The sequence below is a fragment of the Salvelinus alpinus genome, chromosome 13 (assembly GCF_045679555.1).
Source record: "Salvelinus alpinus chromosome 13, SLU_Salpinus.1, whole genome shotgun sequence".
Classification (NCBI taxonomy): Eukaryota; Metazoa; Chordata; class Actinopteri; order Salmoniformes; family Salmonidae; genus Salvelinus; species Salvelinus alpinus.
In genome coordinates, this window is record NC_092098.1 from 26670330 (window position 1) to 26688374 (window position 18045).

The 18045-nt window shown below is 43.6% G+C and overlaps 1 protein-coding gene across 7 annotated transcripts in view; it reads left to right on the top strand.

Moving 5' to 3' along the window:
• Positions 1-18045, top strand: part of LOC139537469 (active breakpoint cluster region-related protein-like) — a 237901-nt gene that overhangs the window by 111960 nt on the left and 107896 nt on the right. For 6 of the 7 annotated variants that reach the window (XM_071338806.1, XM_071338807.1, XM_071338809.1 and 3 more), the window contains 5 exons: positions 1153-1251; positions 2618-2803; positions 10804-10911; positions 11242-11302; positions 17654-17706. In XM_071338806.1, coding sequence (XP_071194907.1) covers positions 1153-1251; positions 2618-2803; positions 10804-10911; positions 11242-11302; positions 17654-17706 — 507 coding nt within the window. The remainder of the gene's footprint in view (positions 1-1152; positions 1252-2617; positions 2804-10803; positions 10912-11241; positions 11303-17653; positions 17707-18045) is intronic. The other variant, XM_071338813.1, reaches the window with a different exon arrangement.

Sequence of the window (18045 nt, forward strand, 5' to 3'; positions counted from 1 at the left end):
ACACTTTGTTTTTGCATTATTTAAACCAAATTGAACATGTTTCATTATTTATTTGAGGCTAAATTGATTTTATTGATGTATTATATTAAGTTAAAATAAGTGTTCATTCAGTATTGTTGTAATTGTCATTATTACAAATAAATACATTAAAAATCTGCTTTTTTTGGTCCTCCAATAATCGGTATCGGTATCGGCGTTGAAAAATCATAATCGGTCGACCTCTACTCTCTTGAACAAATACAAAAAGTAATGCAAGCTACATACACAGCTCAGACACACCAAGTATAGCTTTTTCCCTTCAAGACTTGAGTACTTTCCATCCTCTGAAACAGACCCCACTCAGTGTTTGTGCACATGGCTGTGAGCTAACTGCCAATGTGTTTACTATCAGAGTTAATTAAGCAGCAGAGTTAACCATTTTCCTCCACCATGCCCTGCCATCACCGTTTTCACATACTGTATGTGGTATTATGTATGACTGACATCCATCTCTCTCTCTCTCTCTCTCTCTCTCCTCTCTGTCGCGCTCTCTCCTGTCTCTGTCGCTCTCTCTCTCTCTCTCTCCTGTCTCTGTCGCTCTCTCTCTCGCCTGTCTCTGTCGCGCGCTCTCTCTCTCTCTCTTCTGTCTCACGCTCTCTCTCTCCTGTCTCTGTCTCACGCTCTCTCTCTCTCTCTCTCTCCTGTCTCTGTCGCTCTCTCTCTCGCCTGTCTCTGTCGCGCGCTCTCTCTCTCTCTCTCCGGTCTCTGTTGCGCTCTCTCTCTCTCCTGTCTCTGTCTCACGCTCTCTCTCTCTCCTGTCTCTGTCGCGCGCTCTCTCTCTCTCCTGTCTCTGTCTGACGCTCTCTCTCTCTCTCCTGTCTCTGTCTGACGCTCTCTCTCTCTCTCCTGTCTCTGTCTGACGCTCTCTCTCTCTCTCCTGTCTCTGTCTGACGCTCTCTCTCTCTCCTGTCTCTGTCTCACGCTCTCTCTCTCTCCTGTCTCTGTCGCTCTCTCTCTCTCCTGTCTCTGTTGCGCTCTCTCTCTCTCTCCTGTCTCTGTCTCTGTCTCACGCTCTCTCTCTCCTGTCTCTGTCGCGCGCTCTCTCTCTCCTGTTTCTGTTGCGCTCTCTCTCCTGTCTCTGTTGTGCTCTCTCTCTCTCCTGTCTCTCTGCAGGGGCACATAGAGAAGGGTTTGGAGATGAAGAAACTGGTTCTGTCTGGCTTCCTGGCCAGTGAGGAGATCTACATCAACCAGCTGGAGGCTCTGCTACTGGTGACACACACGCACACACGCACTTCTTAATAGTGCTGTCTGTATGGGACAGTACAGGACAGAGTTAGCCCCTCAGGCCAGTGGCTCCAATTAGAGCCGCACCGGAGACTGGGTTTCCAAAAGCACTATGTGTTTTCAAGAAGCCCAATACTTATCTCTCGGAGTGCTATTAGTGGTTAGAGGTCAGTCACATTTAGAACAGGACAAGGCCAAACGTTTCCCGAGACAGAAAATTACAATGACTGTGCAACTGCAGCGTGATGCAACTGCAGCATGATGTCACATCCTGTCTCTCTCTGCAGGAATGTATGTTAAGTGCAGCTTTCTTACATCACATCATGAGCAACATCATGACATTAAGCACTGAACAGGGTCCAATATCCAGTTTGTCAGAATGGTTTTAAAGACCACAACCTCCCCAACCTCCAGTAGAGCCTGGTTCCTCCCAGCTGTAAACCTAATGCTTATCTTCCTGCAGTGCTAGGGTTGAGGCTGTTTGACACGTGTGTGTTTGTCCTGATAAAGTCCAGTGGGCCCGGACGGTCTGGGTCCGTTTCCTGGTTGAGAGGTGATGGTAATGAATGGTGGTTGTGTTTATCTGGTTTGGTCCTCCACCAGCGCTGCTCTGCTCAGACAGACACTCTGCTGTCCGCCTCTGTCTCAATGAAAACAAAGCCATCCGGCTTCGTCCTGCCAAGGTGGTGTTACCTACCTGAACACCGCATAAGCCTGTGAATAACTCATGGTTATGTCAATGGGTCAAAACAAGTGTATTTCGGCCATAGCATCATCATTTGTGAATATGATGTACTCTAAGCTTATTCATCATTTTTGAATAGTGATGCTATTGTTATGACACTGATTTTCAACCTGGATGTGGAGATGAGTGACCTGACCTGGTGATGTGATTCTGTTTTGATTGGAGGGAAGAGATGGATGATCCCAGGCTTATCAAGTCCAGATAAGAGTTCAGAGAGCTGTGATCTCACTGTAGTACATAAAGCTCACAGACGTTTTTTACCAACGTTTTTGGATGTTTTTTCCGGTCTGTAATCGTGGTCTGTTCAGAGCGGTGTTTCCCTCCGTGCTGGAAGGAACAGCTGTCCTGTGTTCTCCAGTCTTTAGTCATGCTGCAGCGCCCTAATGTCACGAAAGGACTACACTGCTGACCACTGCCCAGGATAATGATTATTTATCTGCTGACCACTGCCCAGGATAATGATTATTTATCTGCTGACCACTGCCCAGGATAATGATTATTTATCTGTTGAAAGTGTCAGTGCTTGTTTACAGACATACACATATTACACATATATTAACTCTCTACTGAATGTGTGTGTGTGTGTGTGTGTGTGTGTGAGTGCAGCCCATGCGCCCCCTGAAGGCGACAGCCACCACGTCCCAGCCGGTGCTGACCATACAGCAGGTAGAGACCATCTTCTATAAGATCCAGGACATCTTTGAGATCCACAAGGAGTTCTACGATGCCCTCCTCCCTCACATACAACAGTGGGATGAGAAGGTCGCAGTCGGACACCTCTTCAAGAAACTGGTAAGACTGGCAATCAATCAATCAAATCAACCTATCAATCCATCAACTCATTATCAAGCCCTAGATTTAGTGAATTAGGTGTGTTAGGCTGCGTGCAGACAGGCAGCCCAATTCTGTTTCTGTAATCTTTTTCCCACTCATTGTTCTTTTGACCAATCACATCAGATCTTTTCACGTTGGCTTTTTTCAGATCTGATTGGTCAAATGACCAATTAGTGAAAAAAAGATCAGATTTGGGCTGCCTGTCTAAATGCAGCCTTAGTAGTACTGCGTTGTAATACAAACCTGCACCCCGTGAGTCCCAAGAAGGATTGAAGAACAGGAAGTTGGAGGACAACTTAGTCTAGTTCCAATAAAATCACTGTTAAAATCACTGACTATTCACCTTGTTGCAGTAAAATGAAGCACAAGTAGATATGGTGGTATCACATTCCTCTGTTCAAACTCTGCTTCTGTTCAATCTACAGTCTATACCCCTCTAGGATAAACATTCAATTAGACCAGGTTCTGCCGAGCCATTAGTCCCTAGTCTGCTCCTACTCTTCTCTTTTCTCTCATCTCCTTCTCTTCTCTCCTTCTCTTTTCTCTCATCTCCTCTTCTCTCCTCTTTTCTCTCTTCTCCTTTCCTCTTCTCTTCTCTTTTCGTCTCTCCTCTTCACTTCGCTTCTCTCATTCAGGGGGTGTTGTGCTCTGTTGACGATGAAGGGGATCTGGAGCTGTCCTTTTAAACCCTTTCAAACTGCTGTACCCATGCTGGTACACATGAGCGCGTTGGTGCATGATTTCAGAGGTTTGAATGTTCATGGACTGTAGAGTTTTGACTTGACTCAATTAAGGGGACTTTAAAATAGTGTCCCTCCCTCCTCCACTCTTTCCCCCCCTCTTCCTCTCCCTATGTCCCTCCTGTCTTTTCTTTCTCCCCCTCTGCGTCTCTCTCTCTGTCTGTGTGTAAGCAGACAGTGTAGTATCAGTGAGTGAGTGTTAATGGGATGTAATATCTCACATTAGGTCCAGTCTCTTTCCTGCATTACTCTGCTCATTAATCCCCAGAGTGTGGAGAGGGTGGGGCCGTTTCTTCTGATTGGGTAAGGGAAGGCTTCCGTTTAATCTGATTGGGTTAGCAGTGTTCTGTCCCTCATAAGGAAGGTCTCTAAAGGAGTTAGGGCTCCTCGTGATACAACACCACTCCGTGACAGAGCACACTGCTGTGATTCACAGTTAGTACAGTGTTTCACTTACTATGGTGTTCTGTGCCTTTGTGACTGTGTAATGTTTTGTCAGAAGCAATGTTTTAATCTCTATTTTAAATTGGATAAAATAATTTGTAATGTGCATTTTACTTACGTAACTGTATGAATAGGTTAACTCATTTAGTACATATGTTAGTGGAAGACATTAAGCAGAAGTCAAAGTACACCCGTGCGTACACACACATTTTGTTACATTAGTCATATTTTAAAATGTATTAAATAGTTTTTTCCCTCATCAGTCTACACACAATACCCCATAATGACAAAGTAAAAATATCACATTTATGTAAGTATTCAGACTCTTTACTCAGTACTTTGTTGAAGCACCTTTGGCAGTGATTTAGAGCATCGTCTTCTTGGGTATGACGCTACAAGCTTGGCACACCTGTATTTGGGGGTTTCTCCCATTCTTCTCTGCAGATCCAATCCAGCTCTGTCAGGTTGGATGGGGAGAGTTGCTGCACAGCTTTTTTCAGGTCTCTCCAGAGAAGTCTGGGTTCTGGCTGGGCCACTCAAGGACATTCAGAGACTGTCTGAGGTCCTGAGTGCTCTGGAGCAGGTTTTCATCAAGGGTTATTTGTACTTTGCTCCGTTCATATTTCCCTCGATCCTGACTAGTCTCCCAGTCCCTGCCTCTGAAAAACATCCCCACAGCCTGATGCTGCCACCACCATGCTTCACCGTAGGGATGGTGCCAGGTTTGAATACATTTGCAAACATTTCTAAAACCCTGTTCACTTTGTCATTATGGGGTATTGTGTGTAGATTGCTGAGGATTTTTTATTTATTTAATACATTTTAAAATAAGGCTGTATCGGGGTCCGAGTACTTTCCAAAGGCACTGTATATGATATAGAATGACGTGTTGAAAAGGGCGAGGAACGACATGGAGTCACAATCCATGCCAGGCACACCTGTGAACTCTGGAACTATTCCAAGGATGTGTAACCGAAGAGAGAGACCAGGAGTGGACACGGAATACATAGCCTTCCCGCTGTGGACGTCTTTTTCAGCACCGTTTCGCGCTGCTCTGAGACAAGCATGGTGAAACAAAAATGTTAAAATATCCCATGATATTCTTAAGATATGTGTTGACTGAATATAAGCAAGTGATGTCTGCTAAATAATCAAGTTAGGTTTCTCCAGATATAAATAATTCTCAATAACAAACTGTCTTTATTTACAAATTATTGAGAAAGTCTCCATGTTCACCCCATGTTCAAGAATTGCCTTTTTCTCGCTCATTCTAGGTTTAATGAAAACAAAATCTCCAAAATATCGTAACTTTTTATACAAAGTGATTATTACTGTTAATTAATTTAGAATTATATATATAAGCACCTTATAAAAGCACCATATTCTCAGATATTCTCACAGATCCTAACGGAAAATGTCCCTTAAATATTAATATATTCCTCCAATCCTCTAAATGTAAGAAAATGCCCCTTATATATTAATATAGAGTCCTCCAATCCTCTAAATGTAAGAAAATGCCCCTTATATATTAATATAGAGTCCTCCAATCCTCTAAATGTAATTATTGGCGGAGAGTCACGTCATTGAAAAAAATATTTTTAGATATACTGTAGGCCAACCGTAGGTGAAATGAGTCTCACTAGTGTTGAGTAATGTGCTGTTAAAAATGGTGTAGGTCTTATTTGTTTGAAGAGCATTAGAAGTTAGATCTATTTTAGCACCGTTTCGCGCTGCTCTGAGACAAGCATGGGGACTGGTCTTGATAAATAAATTAGATTTTTATTTTCACTTAATCTCCGTTTGGGTTTTGGATTCACAAGAATTTGAAAATTAGGGTGCAGAAATGTTATGCTCTTAGTGTAACCTTTATTTAACTAGTCAAGTCAGTTAAGAACAAATTCTTATTTACAAGGACAGCCTACTCCTTCCTCCCCGTCCGGGAATTGAACCCGGTCCCCCATGTGCCCTGCGGGGATTCTTTAGCTAAATAGCCCAGTACTGTACTGCCGACCGTCACGTTGTACAGCACCATATTTACCTTTCCATCTTAATGGAAACCTAGAGGGTTTTTCGTTTTTCTTGGAATAGAAAAACCATAATATTAATCAAATTAAGCAAGTACCAGTCAAAAGTTTGGACACACCTACTCATTCCAGGATCTTTCCCTTGTTTACGACAGTATGTATTGTAGGCTAATAAACAAATGCAGGTGGCTTATATCTTCAAAATGCTTTAAATGTTTTATTATCCAAATGTAAAAGCATATACTGTACAGTATTTCTTCATCAGCATCTTTATGCTTTCGTTAATAAATAATGATGAAAATAGTCTTTCAAAATGCAGATGTTGATTTAGTTGTGGATCCATAACAAATTACTATGGGAATAAATATCACTGATTTACAGAAATATTGTAACAAAGTTGTCTAATGAAGGCAAACAGTTTAGAATCCTCCAATCCTCTTATGCTGTAGCCTACTCCCGACCGTCATGTTGTACAGTGCCATATTTTCCATTCCATCCTAACGGAAACCCTGAGGGTTTCATTTTTCTCGGAAGAAAAAAACATAATAGAAACACCATAATATTAATGTAATTAATTAAGCCAAATTTCTTCAATCCCATATACTATGTTATTACAAAAAAGGTTTTCAATTCTCTGGTAATGCCAATATGGAAGACTATTAAATGCTTCTCAAAGATGCTCTCTGGTGGTCAAACTAGCAATAACTTGCATTTACAGAAAAAATGGCTGACAAATAGATAACGTGCCACAGAATGCTGCAGCAGCCTGCAAGGTGTGCCACAGAATGCTGCATCGTTTAAAGGAGGAACCACTGTATATGCTCTCTTGGGTAAAGAAATGAAGCTGAATGAAGCTTTTTCAATGTGAACTGTAGTTCTGTATAGTTCTGTATTGTACTATACTGTATTATATAGACTGGAATTACGCACATCTTAAAACCATGATACAGAAGAAGAGAACGTGCGATTCTGGTGCGGCACATGCAGCTTACAAAGTTACAAGTATAGGCTAGCGAATTAGATTTTAATTTAGAAGTATAATAGGGCCTATTTGTATAATTTCTAAAAAACATTTTTTTCTTTGTTATTATGGGGTAAGTGTATAGATTGATGAGGGGGGGGGAAACGATTTAATACATTTTAGAATAAGGCTGTAACGTAAAAAAATGTGGAAATAGGGAAGGGGTTTGAATACTTTCCGAATGCACTGTAGCCTTTCATAATATTTCCCCTAATGTTATTAGCCTTCCTCCTCTTTCTCTTTTGTTGCTTCATTCCTTCCTCGCTTTCAACAGTTAAATTAAATATGTTTTGTTGTTCTTATCTTCATTATTCTAATGACATCCTTGAATAATATAGGACTAGAATTAGATGAGGAAGGCTTTCACGTCTCTTCATGAAGATTGAATGGTTATGGGTCTGAATAAATAACTGCTATAGCCTACTGCCATCGCATGTTCGCTCTTCTTTCAAACTACCCCTGAGTTCTATTGGCTGCTGTATTAAACATTCAGAAAACAAGGTTGCATCCCTCTTCAAATAGTCTGTTGGTATAAGAAATGCTAAATAAATAATGTACAGCAAGCTATTCTAGTCTAGCTGTTCCTGCCTGGGACTCCAAGAGTTAAGGAGTGTTTTTTAAGGAGAGGCCATCGGAGCACAGGTGCTTGCGTATTACCCAAGAGCCAGAGGCTAGAAGTTAAACACTTATTATGGATAACCCACCATTAATTAGCTAAATATAAGGCTAATACTGCATTGCATTTATTACCCGAAAGAGGTAGGCTAGGACATCTATATACAGGCCTATACTGTATATCAATCTGCTTTAAAACTCTGCAGCTGGAATAAAATATATATATTTACAAAAAAACAACAAGTTGACCCTAAAAGCCAGATGGAGATGGGTAAATTAGTTGCGCATTTGGTATTTATATTACATGTGCTGCAGCAAATGTAGCTCATGTAGCTCTACCTGTCACAAGGTAAAAAGTGACCATAATGAGATGATTGGTCTACATGCATGGTGAACTTCGCTCCATACTGAGATGGGATGTCTGTCCCCACCCTAAGCATTTATTTATCATGTGGAGGCTGTAGAGAAGCCAGATCGGGGGGGGGGTGGGGGAGGAGAGAGGGGGTACGAGAGAGGATTGGGGGGAGAGGGGGGGAAGAGAGAGAGGAGGGGGGAGGATGGGGAGGGGGTAGGGGAGAGAGAGGATGGGGAGAGAGGATGGGGAGGAAAGAGGATGGGGAGGGGGGAGGAGAGATGATGGGGAGGGGGGAGGAGAGAGGATGGGAAGGGGGGGAGGGGAGGAGAGAGGATGGGGTGGAGAGGGGGAGAGAGAGGAGCATCTTCAGCATCTTTACACTGTTTAGCAAGCTGTAGCTTTAAATCAAATCAAATCAAGTTTATTTTATATAGCCCTTCGTACATCAGCTAATATCTCGAAGTGCTGTACAGAAACCCAGCCTAAAACCCCAAACAGCAAGCAATGCAGGTGTAGAAGCACGGTGGCTAGGAAAAACTCCCTAGAAAGGCCAAAACCTAGGAAGAAACCTAGAGAGGAACCAGGCTATGAGGGGTGGGCCAGTCCTCTTCTGGCTGTGCCGGGTGGAGATTATAACAGAACATGGCCAAGATGTTCAAAATGTTCATAAATGACCAGCATGGTCAAATAATAATCAGGAATAAATGTCAGTTGGCTTTTCATAGCCGATCATTAAGAGTTGAAAACAGCAGGTCTGGGACAGGTAGCACGTCCGGTGGACAGGTCAGGGTTCCATAACCGCAGGCAGAACAGTTGAAACTGGAACAGCAGCAAGGCCAGGTGGACTGGGGACAGCAAGGAGTCATCATGCCCGGTAGTCCTGACGCATGGTCCTAGGGCTCAGGTCCTCCGAGAGAGAGAAAGAAAGAGAGAAGGAGAGAATTAGAGAGAGCATACTTAAATTCACACAGGACACTGGATAAGACAGGAGAAGTACTCCAGATATAACCAACTGACCCTAGCCCCCCGACACATAAACTACCGCAGCATAAATACTGGAGGCTGAGACAGGAGGGGTCAGGAGACACTGTGGCCCCATCCGATGATACCCCCGGACAGGGCCAAACAGGAAGGATATAACCCCACCCACTTTGCCAAAGCACAGCCCCCGCACCACAAGAGGGATATCTTCAACCACCAACTTACAATCCTGAGACAAGGCCGAGTATAGCCCACAAAGATCTCCACCACAGCACAAACCAAGGGGGGGCGCCAACCCAGACAGGAAGATCACGTCAGTAACTCAACCCACTCAAGTGACGCACCCCTCCTAGGGACGGCATGAAAGAGCACCAGTAAGCCAGTGACTCAGCCCCTGTAATAGGGTTAGAGGCAGAGAATCCCAGTGGAGTGTATAGCAATCTGATTGGGTTCCTCTTAGAGGGAGTTGAATTGTATCATCCAATACCCTTCTCCAGTCGTGGGTATACAATAGGGAGTTATAACTGTAGAATACAGAAGGTTCATTTAGGAGTGGAACTGGCAAGTGTCTTCACTGACATTTTCAACCTCTCCCTGACCGAGTCTGTAATACCTACGTGTTTCAAGCAGACCATCATAGTCCCTGGGCTCAAGGAAGTGAAGGTAACCTGCCTAAATGATTAGCGCCCCGTAGCACTCACATCTGTAGCCATGATGTGCTTTGAAAGGCTGGTCATGGCTCACATCAACACCATCATGCCGCGGTCAGAGACCTGGTAGTGGACAACAGGACAACAACCTCTCCCTCAATGTGAGCAAGACAAAGGAGCTGATTGTGGACTACAGGAAAGGCGGGCCGAACACGCCCTCATTAACATCAACGGGGCTGTAGTGGAGCGGGTCGAGAGTTTCAAGTTCCTTGGTGTCCACATCACCAACAAAATATCATGGTCCAAACACACCAAAACAGTCGTGAAGAGGGCACGACAAAGCCTTTTCTCCCTCAGGAGATTGAAAAGATTTGGCATGGGTCCCCAGATCCTCAAAAAGTTATATAGCTGCACCATCGAGAGCATCGTCGCCTGGTATGGCAACTGCTCGACATCTGACTGTAAGGCGCTACAGAAAGTAGTTTGGATGGCACAGTACATCACTGGTGCCAAGCTTTCCGCCAACCAGGACCTCTATACTAGGTGGTGTCAGAGGAAGGCTAGAAAAATTTCAACGACTCCCGTCACCCAAATCATAGACTGTTCTCTCTGCTACCGCACGGCAAGCAGTCTAGGACCAAAAGGCTCTTAAGAAGTTAACAGCTTCTACCCTCAAGCCATAAGACTACTGAACAATTAATCAAATGGCTACCTGGACTATTTATATTGACCCCCCCCCATTTGTTTTTTCACTGTTGCTATGCGTTGTCCATTATCTATGCATAGTCACTTTACTCCTACCTACATGTACAAATGACCTCGACTAACCTGTAGCCCCGCACATTGACTCGGTACCGTTACCCCCTGTATATAGCCTCGTTATTGTTATTTTGTTAATATTTACTAAATAAAATAAAAAGTTTCTTAGCTCTATTTCTTGAACTGCATTGTTGGTTAAGGGCTTGTAAGTAAGCAACTACACTGTTGTATTCGGCACATGTGACAAATAAGATTTGATTTGACTTAGACTTATTTTTCATCCAGATACCATCTTTCATTCTCCTCCTCATCCTCCTCCTCCTCCTCTTTCTCTCTCCACTGTGTTAATATTGCTCCTCTGTGCTCCAGGCCAGCCAGCTGGGGGTGTACAAGGCCTTTGTTGACAACTACAAGACAGCGGTGGAGACAGCAGAGAAATGCAGCCAGGCCAACACCCAGTTCCAGAAGATCTCTGAGGTAAGTGCTGGTCTCTCTCTCACGCACGCACGCACGCACGCACGCACGCACGCACGCACGCCAGCCAGCTGTAAATTACATCAGTTGTGAGTGCTGCCATTTGTACTCATATAGGGAGTTGTGTGTGTTTGTCCAGCCCTGCAGTTTGCTGCTGCAGCCCCATTCCGCTTCATTAGTCCTCTCAGCTCAACTCTGCCTCAGGCAGGCTGTTTGTGTCTGTTTGTTTGTGTGCGTGTGTCCTGCTTCGATACCCTAATACTATACTGCTAAATTCCTATACTGCTAAAACTGTAATACACCAGTAATCACAAATCATACATTTTCTTCCAGAACCTGAAAGTAAAGGGACCCAAGGACTCTAAGGACTGTACCACAAATGTCACCATGGAAGGTAAAGAGATGCGTTCTTTAATAACTTTTCTAAAAACTTTTGTGGATTTTACAGAGTAAGAAAAACACACCTAAATATAATGGATGTGTTCTGATCTAGATGTGTTCTGATCTAGATGTGTTCTGATCTAGATGTGTGTGTCTGAAGGTACTGAAGCTGCTATGGCTCTTTTAAAGGCCCAGTGCAGTCAATATTATGTTTTTCCTGTGTTTTAAATAATATTGTACAACAGCTGATAAAACTAACACTGTAAAAGTGTGGGAAAAAATGTATTGGTGTTATTTCCTAATAGTTGCTGGTTGAAAATACAATCTACACAGGGCGGGAGTTTTGACTTTCCATGGTGACATCACCATGCGTTGAATTGGTTAATATACCAATAACAAAGATATTTCCAAACCTCTCTCCGATAACAGCTAGTCTTTAGTTTGCCCCTCCCCACTCCGAGACAGTCCTAGCAAACTTCTTGCTTGATAAATCGTTTTTTGCTTAAAAACATTTTTCTCTCCATTTGAATAGAAATCTATTACAGTAAGATACTTAATTGTTACCCAGAAATATTTGATATTGATATAAAACCGCTGCATTGGGCCTTCAAAACTTCTTCTGGCTAGGGCAGTATTCGGAAGTTTGGATGAATGAGGTGCCCAAAGTAAACTGCCTGTTACTCAGGCCCAGAAGCTAGGGTATACATATAATTGGTAGTATTGGATAGAAAACATTCTAAAGATTCCAAAACTGTTAAAATAATGTCTATGAGTATAACAGAACTGATATGGAAGGTGAAAACCCGAGGACAATCCGTCCAGAATGTATTTTTTTTCAGCTCACCTCTGATTACAATGGCTGTGAATGGGAATATAAAAGGAAGTCCTCCCAGATTGCAGTTCCTAGGGCTTCCACTAGATGTTAACAGTCTTTAGAAAGAGTTTCAGGCTTGTTTTTTGAAAAATTAGCTAGACTTTGTAGTTTTTCTAAGTGGCTCCCATTTTGGCTGTAGTGTTTGTAGCGCGTTCCGGTGAGTGCACATACTTCGTTATTTATCTCCAGTAATGGTCTCCGGTATTCTCCGTCTTAAATGTGATATTTTATTTACATAATAGGGTACCTGAGGATTGATTAGGAACGTTTGACTTGTTTAGAAGAAGTTTATTGGTAACTTACGGGATTCATTTTGTATGCATTTTGAACGAGGGAAACCGGTGGATTACTGAGTCAAGCGCGCCATTGAAACTTATTTTTTGGGGGGTATAAAGAAGGACTTTATTAAACAAAAGGACAATTTGTTATGTAGCTGGGACCCTTGTGATTGCAACCAGATGAAGATCTTCAAAGTTAAGTGATTTATTTTATCGCTATTTCTGACTTTTGTGACGCATCTGCTTGGTTGGAAAATGTATGTAATGCTTTTGTGTGCGGGGCGCTGTCCTCAGATAATCGCATGGTGTGCTTTCGCCGTAAAGCCTTTCTGAAATCTGACAAAGCGCCTGGATTAACAAGAAGTTAAGCTTTTGAATTATGTATGACACTTGTATTTTCATGAATGTTTAATATTACGATTTCTGTAATTTGAATTTGGCGCTCTGCAATTTCACCGGATGTTTGCCAGGTGGGACGGTAGCGTCCCAATGGTCCGCAAGAAGTTAAGACTGTAACCCTGCCTCTTTTGCTTGTGTGTGCATTGGGACGCTTCGGTAGGCAAGGCTTCCATGTGTGTGTGCTCTGCTCCGCTCTCTCTCCATCTCTCTCTCTATCTCTCTCTCTCTCCATCTCTCTCTCCATCTCTGACTCTTTCTATGGGTGTTGGAGATGTCTGACTCTATGGGTGTTGGAGATGTCTGACTCTCTCTATGGGTGTTGGAGATGTCTGACTCTCTCTATGGGTGTTGGAGATGTCTGACTCTCTCTATGGGTGTTGGAGATGTCTGACTCTCTCTATGGGTGTTGGAGATGTCTGACTCTCTCTATGGGTGTTGGAGATGTCTGACTCTCTCTATGGGTGTTGGAGATGTCTGACTCTCTCTATGGGTGTTGGAGATGTCTGACTCTCTCTATGGGTGTTGGAGATGTCTGACTCTCTCTATGGGTGTTGGACGGGGCAGAGGGGGAAGTGTGAGATGGAGATTCTACTGCTACTCCGACTGTGTTGTAATGTGGTGTGTGTGACAGCCAGTGTCTTAGATGTAGCCGGGTGGCGGTTAGATAATGAGCTGTTTTCTATTCTGGGTAAAGACCGTCGCTGCTCTCGTCTCTGGACACGTTCTCTCTGTCCTCTCATTTCTGCTGACAAAGACTACATCTTTCCTACTCCTGCCTCTAATCTAATCTAAATCAAGTTGTATCAAATCCAGTTGTATTTGTCACATGCGCTGAATAAAACAGGTGTGGACCTTACCGTGAAATGCTTACTTACAAGCCCTTATCCAACAATGTAGTTTTAAGAAAATGGAGTTAAGAAAATATATACTAAATAAACTAAAGTAAACAATAATACAAAATAAATAAAAGTAACATAATTAAATAACAATAACGAGGCTATATACACAGGTGGTGTATTTGTGCTGGGATGCAGGTTAGTTGAGGTAATTTGTACATGTAGGTAAGGTGAAGTGACTATGCATAGATAATAAACAGCAAGTAGCAGCAGTGTAAAAACAAAGGGGGCAGAGGTGTCAATGTAAATAGTCCGGTGGCCATTTAATTAATTGTTTAGCAGTCTTATGGCTTGAGGGTAGAAGCTGTTAAGGAGCCTTTTGGACCTAGACTTGGCGCTCCGGTACCGCTTACCGTGCGGTAGTAGAGAGAACAGTCTATGACTAGGGTGACTGGAGTCTTTAAAAACATTTTTGGGCCTTCCTCTGACATGTGGTAGACGTGTGTGTGCATACAGTATCTGTGTGTTTTGCATATGCGGTTGTGTTTACACTTCTCTTTGCATAGCCGGTGTCGGTGTGAAGTTGTGGAGAGATTGTCCTCCCTGGCTAGAGACGCAGAGAGAGACGCAGAGAGACGCAGAGAGAATAGATATGATAATGGACACTCCATCTCTCCCCACTCTCTGTCCTTCCTTCTCTCTCCACTCTGTCCCTCCATCTCTCTCCACTCTGTCCCTCCATCTCTCTCCACTCTCTGTCCTTCCTTCTCTCTCCATTCTCTGTCCCTCCTTCTCTCTCCACTCTGTCCCTCCATCTCTCTCCATTCTCTGTCCTTCCTTCTCTCTCCACTCTCTGTCCCTCCTTCTCTCTCCACTCTCTGTCCTTCCTTCTCTCTCCATTCTCTGTCCCTCCTTCTCTCTCCACTCTGTCCCTCCATCTCTCTCCATTCTCTGTCCCTCCTTCTCTCTCCACTCTGTCCCTCCATCTCTCTCCATTCTCTGTCCTTCCTTCTCTCTCCACTCTCTGTCCCTCCTTCTCTCTCCACTCTCTGTCCCTCCATCTCTGATTCCCCCTCTCATGTGTAGTGGTTGAGTAGAGGAAGACACTGATTGGTGGTCCAACAGAAATGTATTGGAGTTTCACTCATGTGTGAATTCAACCGATAGGGTCGGCACCACACTGGGTGGAGCTTCGCTATCCACCCACAATGTTGTCCAAGTTATTTTAGTCTGCCAGCCAAGCCTGTTTTCCCACTCCTGTTGGACTGCCCAGACCAGATCACATTCTAGATAACTGGCTTCATTACCAGGACAGGATGAGATCACTGTTGTTGTTCTGACCTACCACCCACACCATATGACCTTTTCATATTCAATAACACCTGTTGGATTTATTCAATATGACTGTTACTCACAATGAATCCTGTGCTCATTTCTAAGTGTTTCACACCTCCACTATCTCTCGCTCCATACCTCTCTGTCTCCCCTGTCTCTCTCTCTCCCCCATACTTTATCTCTCCCTCACAATTTTAGTTTTTGTACACCCCTCTCAGTGCCCCCTCTTCTCCCTCTCTCTGAGTTGGCACATTGGATGAGGGCCAACGGTTGGCATTGATCAGTTCAGCCCAGTCAGGTAGCTGGACTGGCAGAGGTCTCTCTATCTAAGCCATGTCTCAGTGTTCTATATCCAGGACTGCTGATTGGCTTTCACCCACATTGACACCCTGGTTACTGAGGAGGAGCTGTCCGTCAGGTTGTCACAGTGACCTTGAGGGTTCCATCACAGGCACCCCACTGTGAAGCTCTATTGGTTACCTATAATCAGCAGCCCTCACTTCTCCATCACTCCTCTAATCAGCAGCCCTCGTTCCACTCCTCTTCTGTCATCTCCTCTCTTTCCTCTCTTTGCTGCTGGACTTTGAGCTGTGCTTCTGTCTGCACTGCAGAGTTCCTGAGTCCTTGGAGATGAAGAGACTGAGACGAAGGCTGAGTCAGTACAAAGCAGGAGCTGGGAGTTTTTTGGGGAGGGGGAGAATAAGTAAGTGAAGTGTTAGTCAGAGATCATAAGCAGCTCATTATCAAAGCTTAGGATGTTCAGTCAACATGTCAACAGGGGCTTTTTTAGCATATTCTCCTGTATCTTTTTCTCCATCTTGCAATCTCTCTCTCGGTTCTCACCCAGTCTGTCACAACACATCTCTCTTTCTGTCTCCGCTGCAAAGCCTCCTGGGATATCAGCTTAGTGTCACAGATCTGGTTGGTAACGGGATTGGCTCCTGAGATGTGAGAGAAGGAGAGGAAGAAGAAAGAGACAGAGACATATTTAAGAGAAGTTTAGGATAGAAATGTGATTTGGAGCACAAGTTTGCGTAGTTTCCGTAGTAGCAGAGTAAATCTGCAATGGAAGCAAACTGCTATGTAACCAATAAGGCTGCTCAGAGTGCTGCGAGGCTGGAGATTCACTGCATGTTAAACAGGCTGTCTATGAAGACACAGACATGCACAAGCACACACAATGTACAGTACCAGTCAAAAGTTTGGACACCTACTCATTCCAGGGTTTTTATTTTAACTATTTTCTACATTGTAGAATAATAGTGAAGACATCAAAACTATGAAATAACACACATGGAATCATGTAGTAACCAAACAAGTGTTAAACAAATCAAAATATATTTTATATATGAGATTCTTCAAAGTAGCCACCCTTTGTCTTGATGACAGCTTTGCACACTCTTGGCATTCTCTCAACCAGCTTCATGAGGTAGTCACCTGTAATGCATTTCAATTAACAGGTGTGCCTTGTTAAAAGGTAATTTGTGTAATTTCTTTCCTTCTTAATGCAAATCAGTGGTGTTGTGACAAGGTAGGGGTGGTATACAGAAGATACCCCTATTTGGTAAAAGACCAAGTCCATATTATGGCAAGAACAGCTCAAATAAGCAAAGAGAAACGACAGTCCATCATGGAAAAGTGGCTACTTTGAAGAGTCTAAAATATATTTAGATTTGTTTAACAAATTTTTTGGTTACTACATTAATCCATATGTGTTACTTCATAGTTTTGATGTCTTCACTATTATTCTACAATGTAGAAAATAGTAAAAATAAAGGAAAAACCCTGGAATGAGTAGGTGTGTCCAAACTTTTGACAGGTTGTGTGTGTGTGTGTGTGTGTGTGTGTGTGTGTGTGTGTGTGTGTGTGTGTGTGTGTGTGTGTGTGTGTGTGTGTGTGTGTGTGTGTGTGTGTGTGTGTGTGTGTGTGTGTGTGTGTGTGTGTGTGTGAACCCGACAAGGGATTACGTAAGCCCTGTTACCAAGCAGAGTCTATCATTGTGAAGTTGAGCCAAAGGGCTGCAAGTGTGTGAGAGCGAGCGCGATCGACTGAGTGTGTGATATATCATTTCAAGAGCGGTGTGAGAACGAGAAATGTAGACCGGGTCAGGAAGTTCATCCTGATAATAATAACAGAGCTTAGAGGGAATGACATTAGTGTGTGTGTGTGTGTGTGTGTGTGTGTGTGTGTGTGTGTGTGTGTGTGTGTGTGTGTGTGTGTGTGTGTGTGTGAACCCGACAAGGGATTACGTAAGCCCTGTTACCAAGCAGAGTCTATCATTGTGAAGTTGAGCCAAAGGGCTGCAAGTGTGTGAGAGCGAGCGCGATCGACTGAGTGTGTGATATATCATTTCAAGAGCGGTGTGAGAACGAGAAATGTAGACCGGGTCAGGAAGTTCATCCTGATAATAATAACAGAGCTTAGAGGGAATGACATTAGTGTCTGTGTGTGTCCGTCTCTGCAGGTTAGCAGACACCTGACATTGTGAATGATAGAATTGTCTGCCCCCTACCGCAGGAAACTTGTGCCCAGCCAAGCATGTAATAGGCTTTTTGACTTGTGTTTTTCTGCATTGTGTTTGTGTGTGTGCCTGTGTGCGTGCCAAACCAAACTGAGTGCCCTCTTCTTGTCCTTTCCCACAGCTCTCCTGTACAAGCCGATTGACCGTGTGACCAGAAGCACACTGGTTCTTCATGTGAGTACACACACGTGGTACAGCCATGAGGGATTCCTGATCTGCCCAGAAACAAATGACAAGATTGGATTAGAGGGGACCACAACGTAGAGCTAGTTTGAATAGATAGGACAAGATGGATACACATCAGGGATTAAGAGTTAGTGCTGTCACGTTGTGTAGTCATGAGAAACACAGTGATGGAGCTGGGAGGAATTTAACTGGAAAGCAACAATGCAGCTTGGTTCTGGATCCACCTGCAAAGTCAAACCCAGCCTTCTGCTGCTTAGAGGAAGTGTTCCATTCCATTTGCCAAGCGTATACCTCTGCACGGTTTATCAAAATGACATGCTGTTAGAA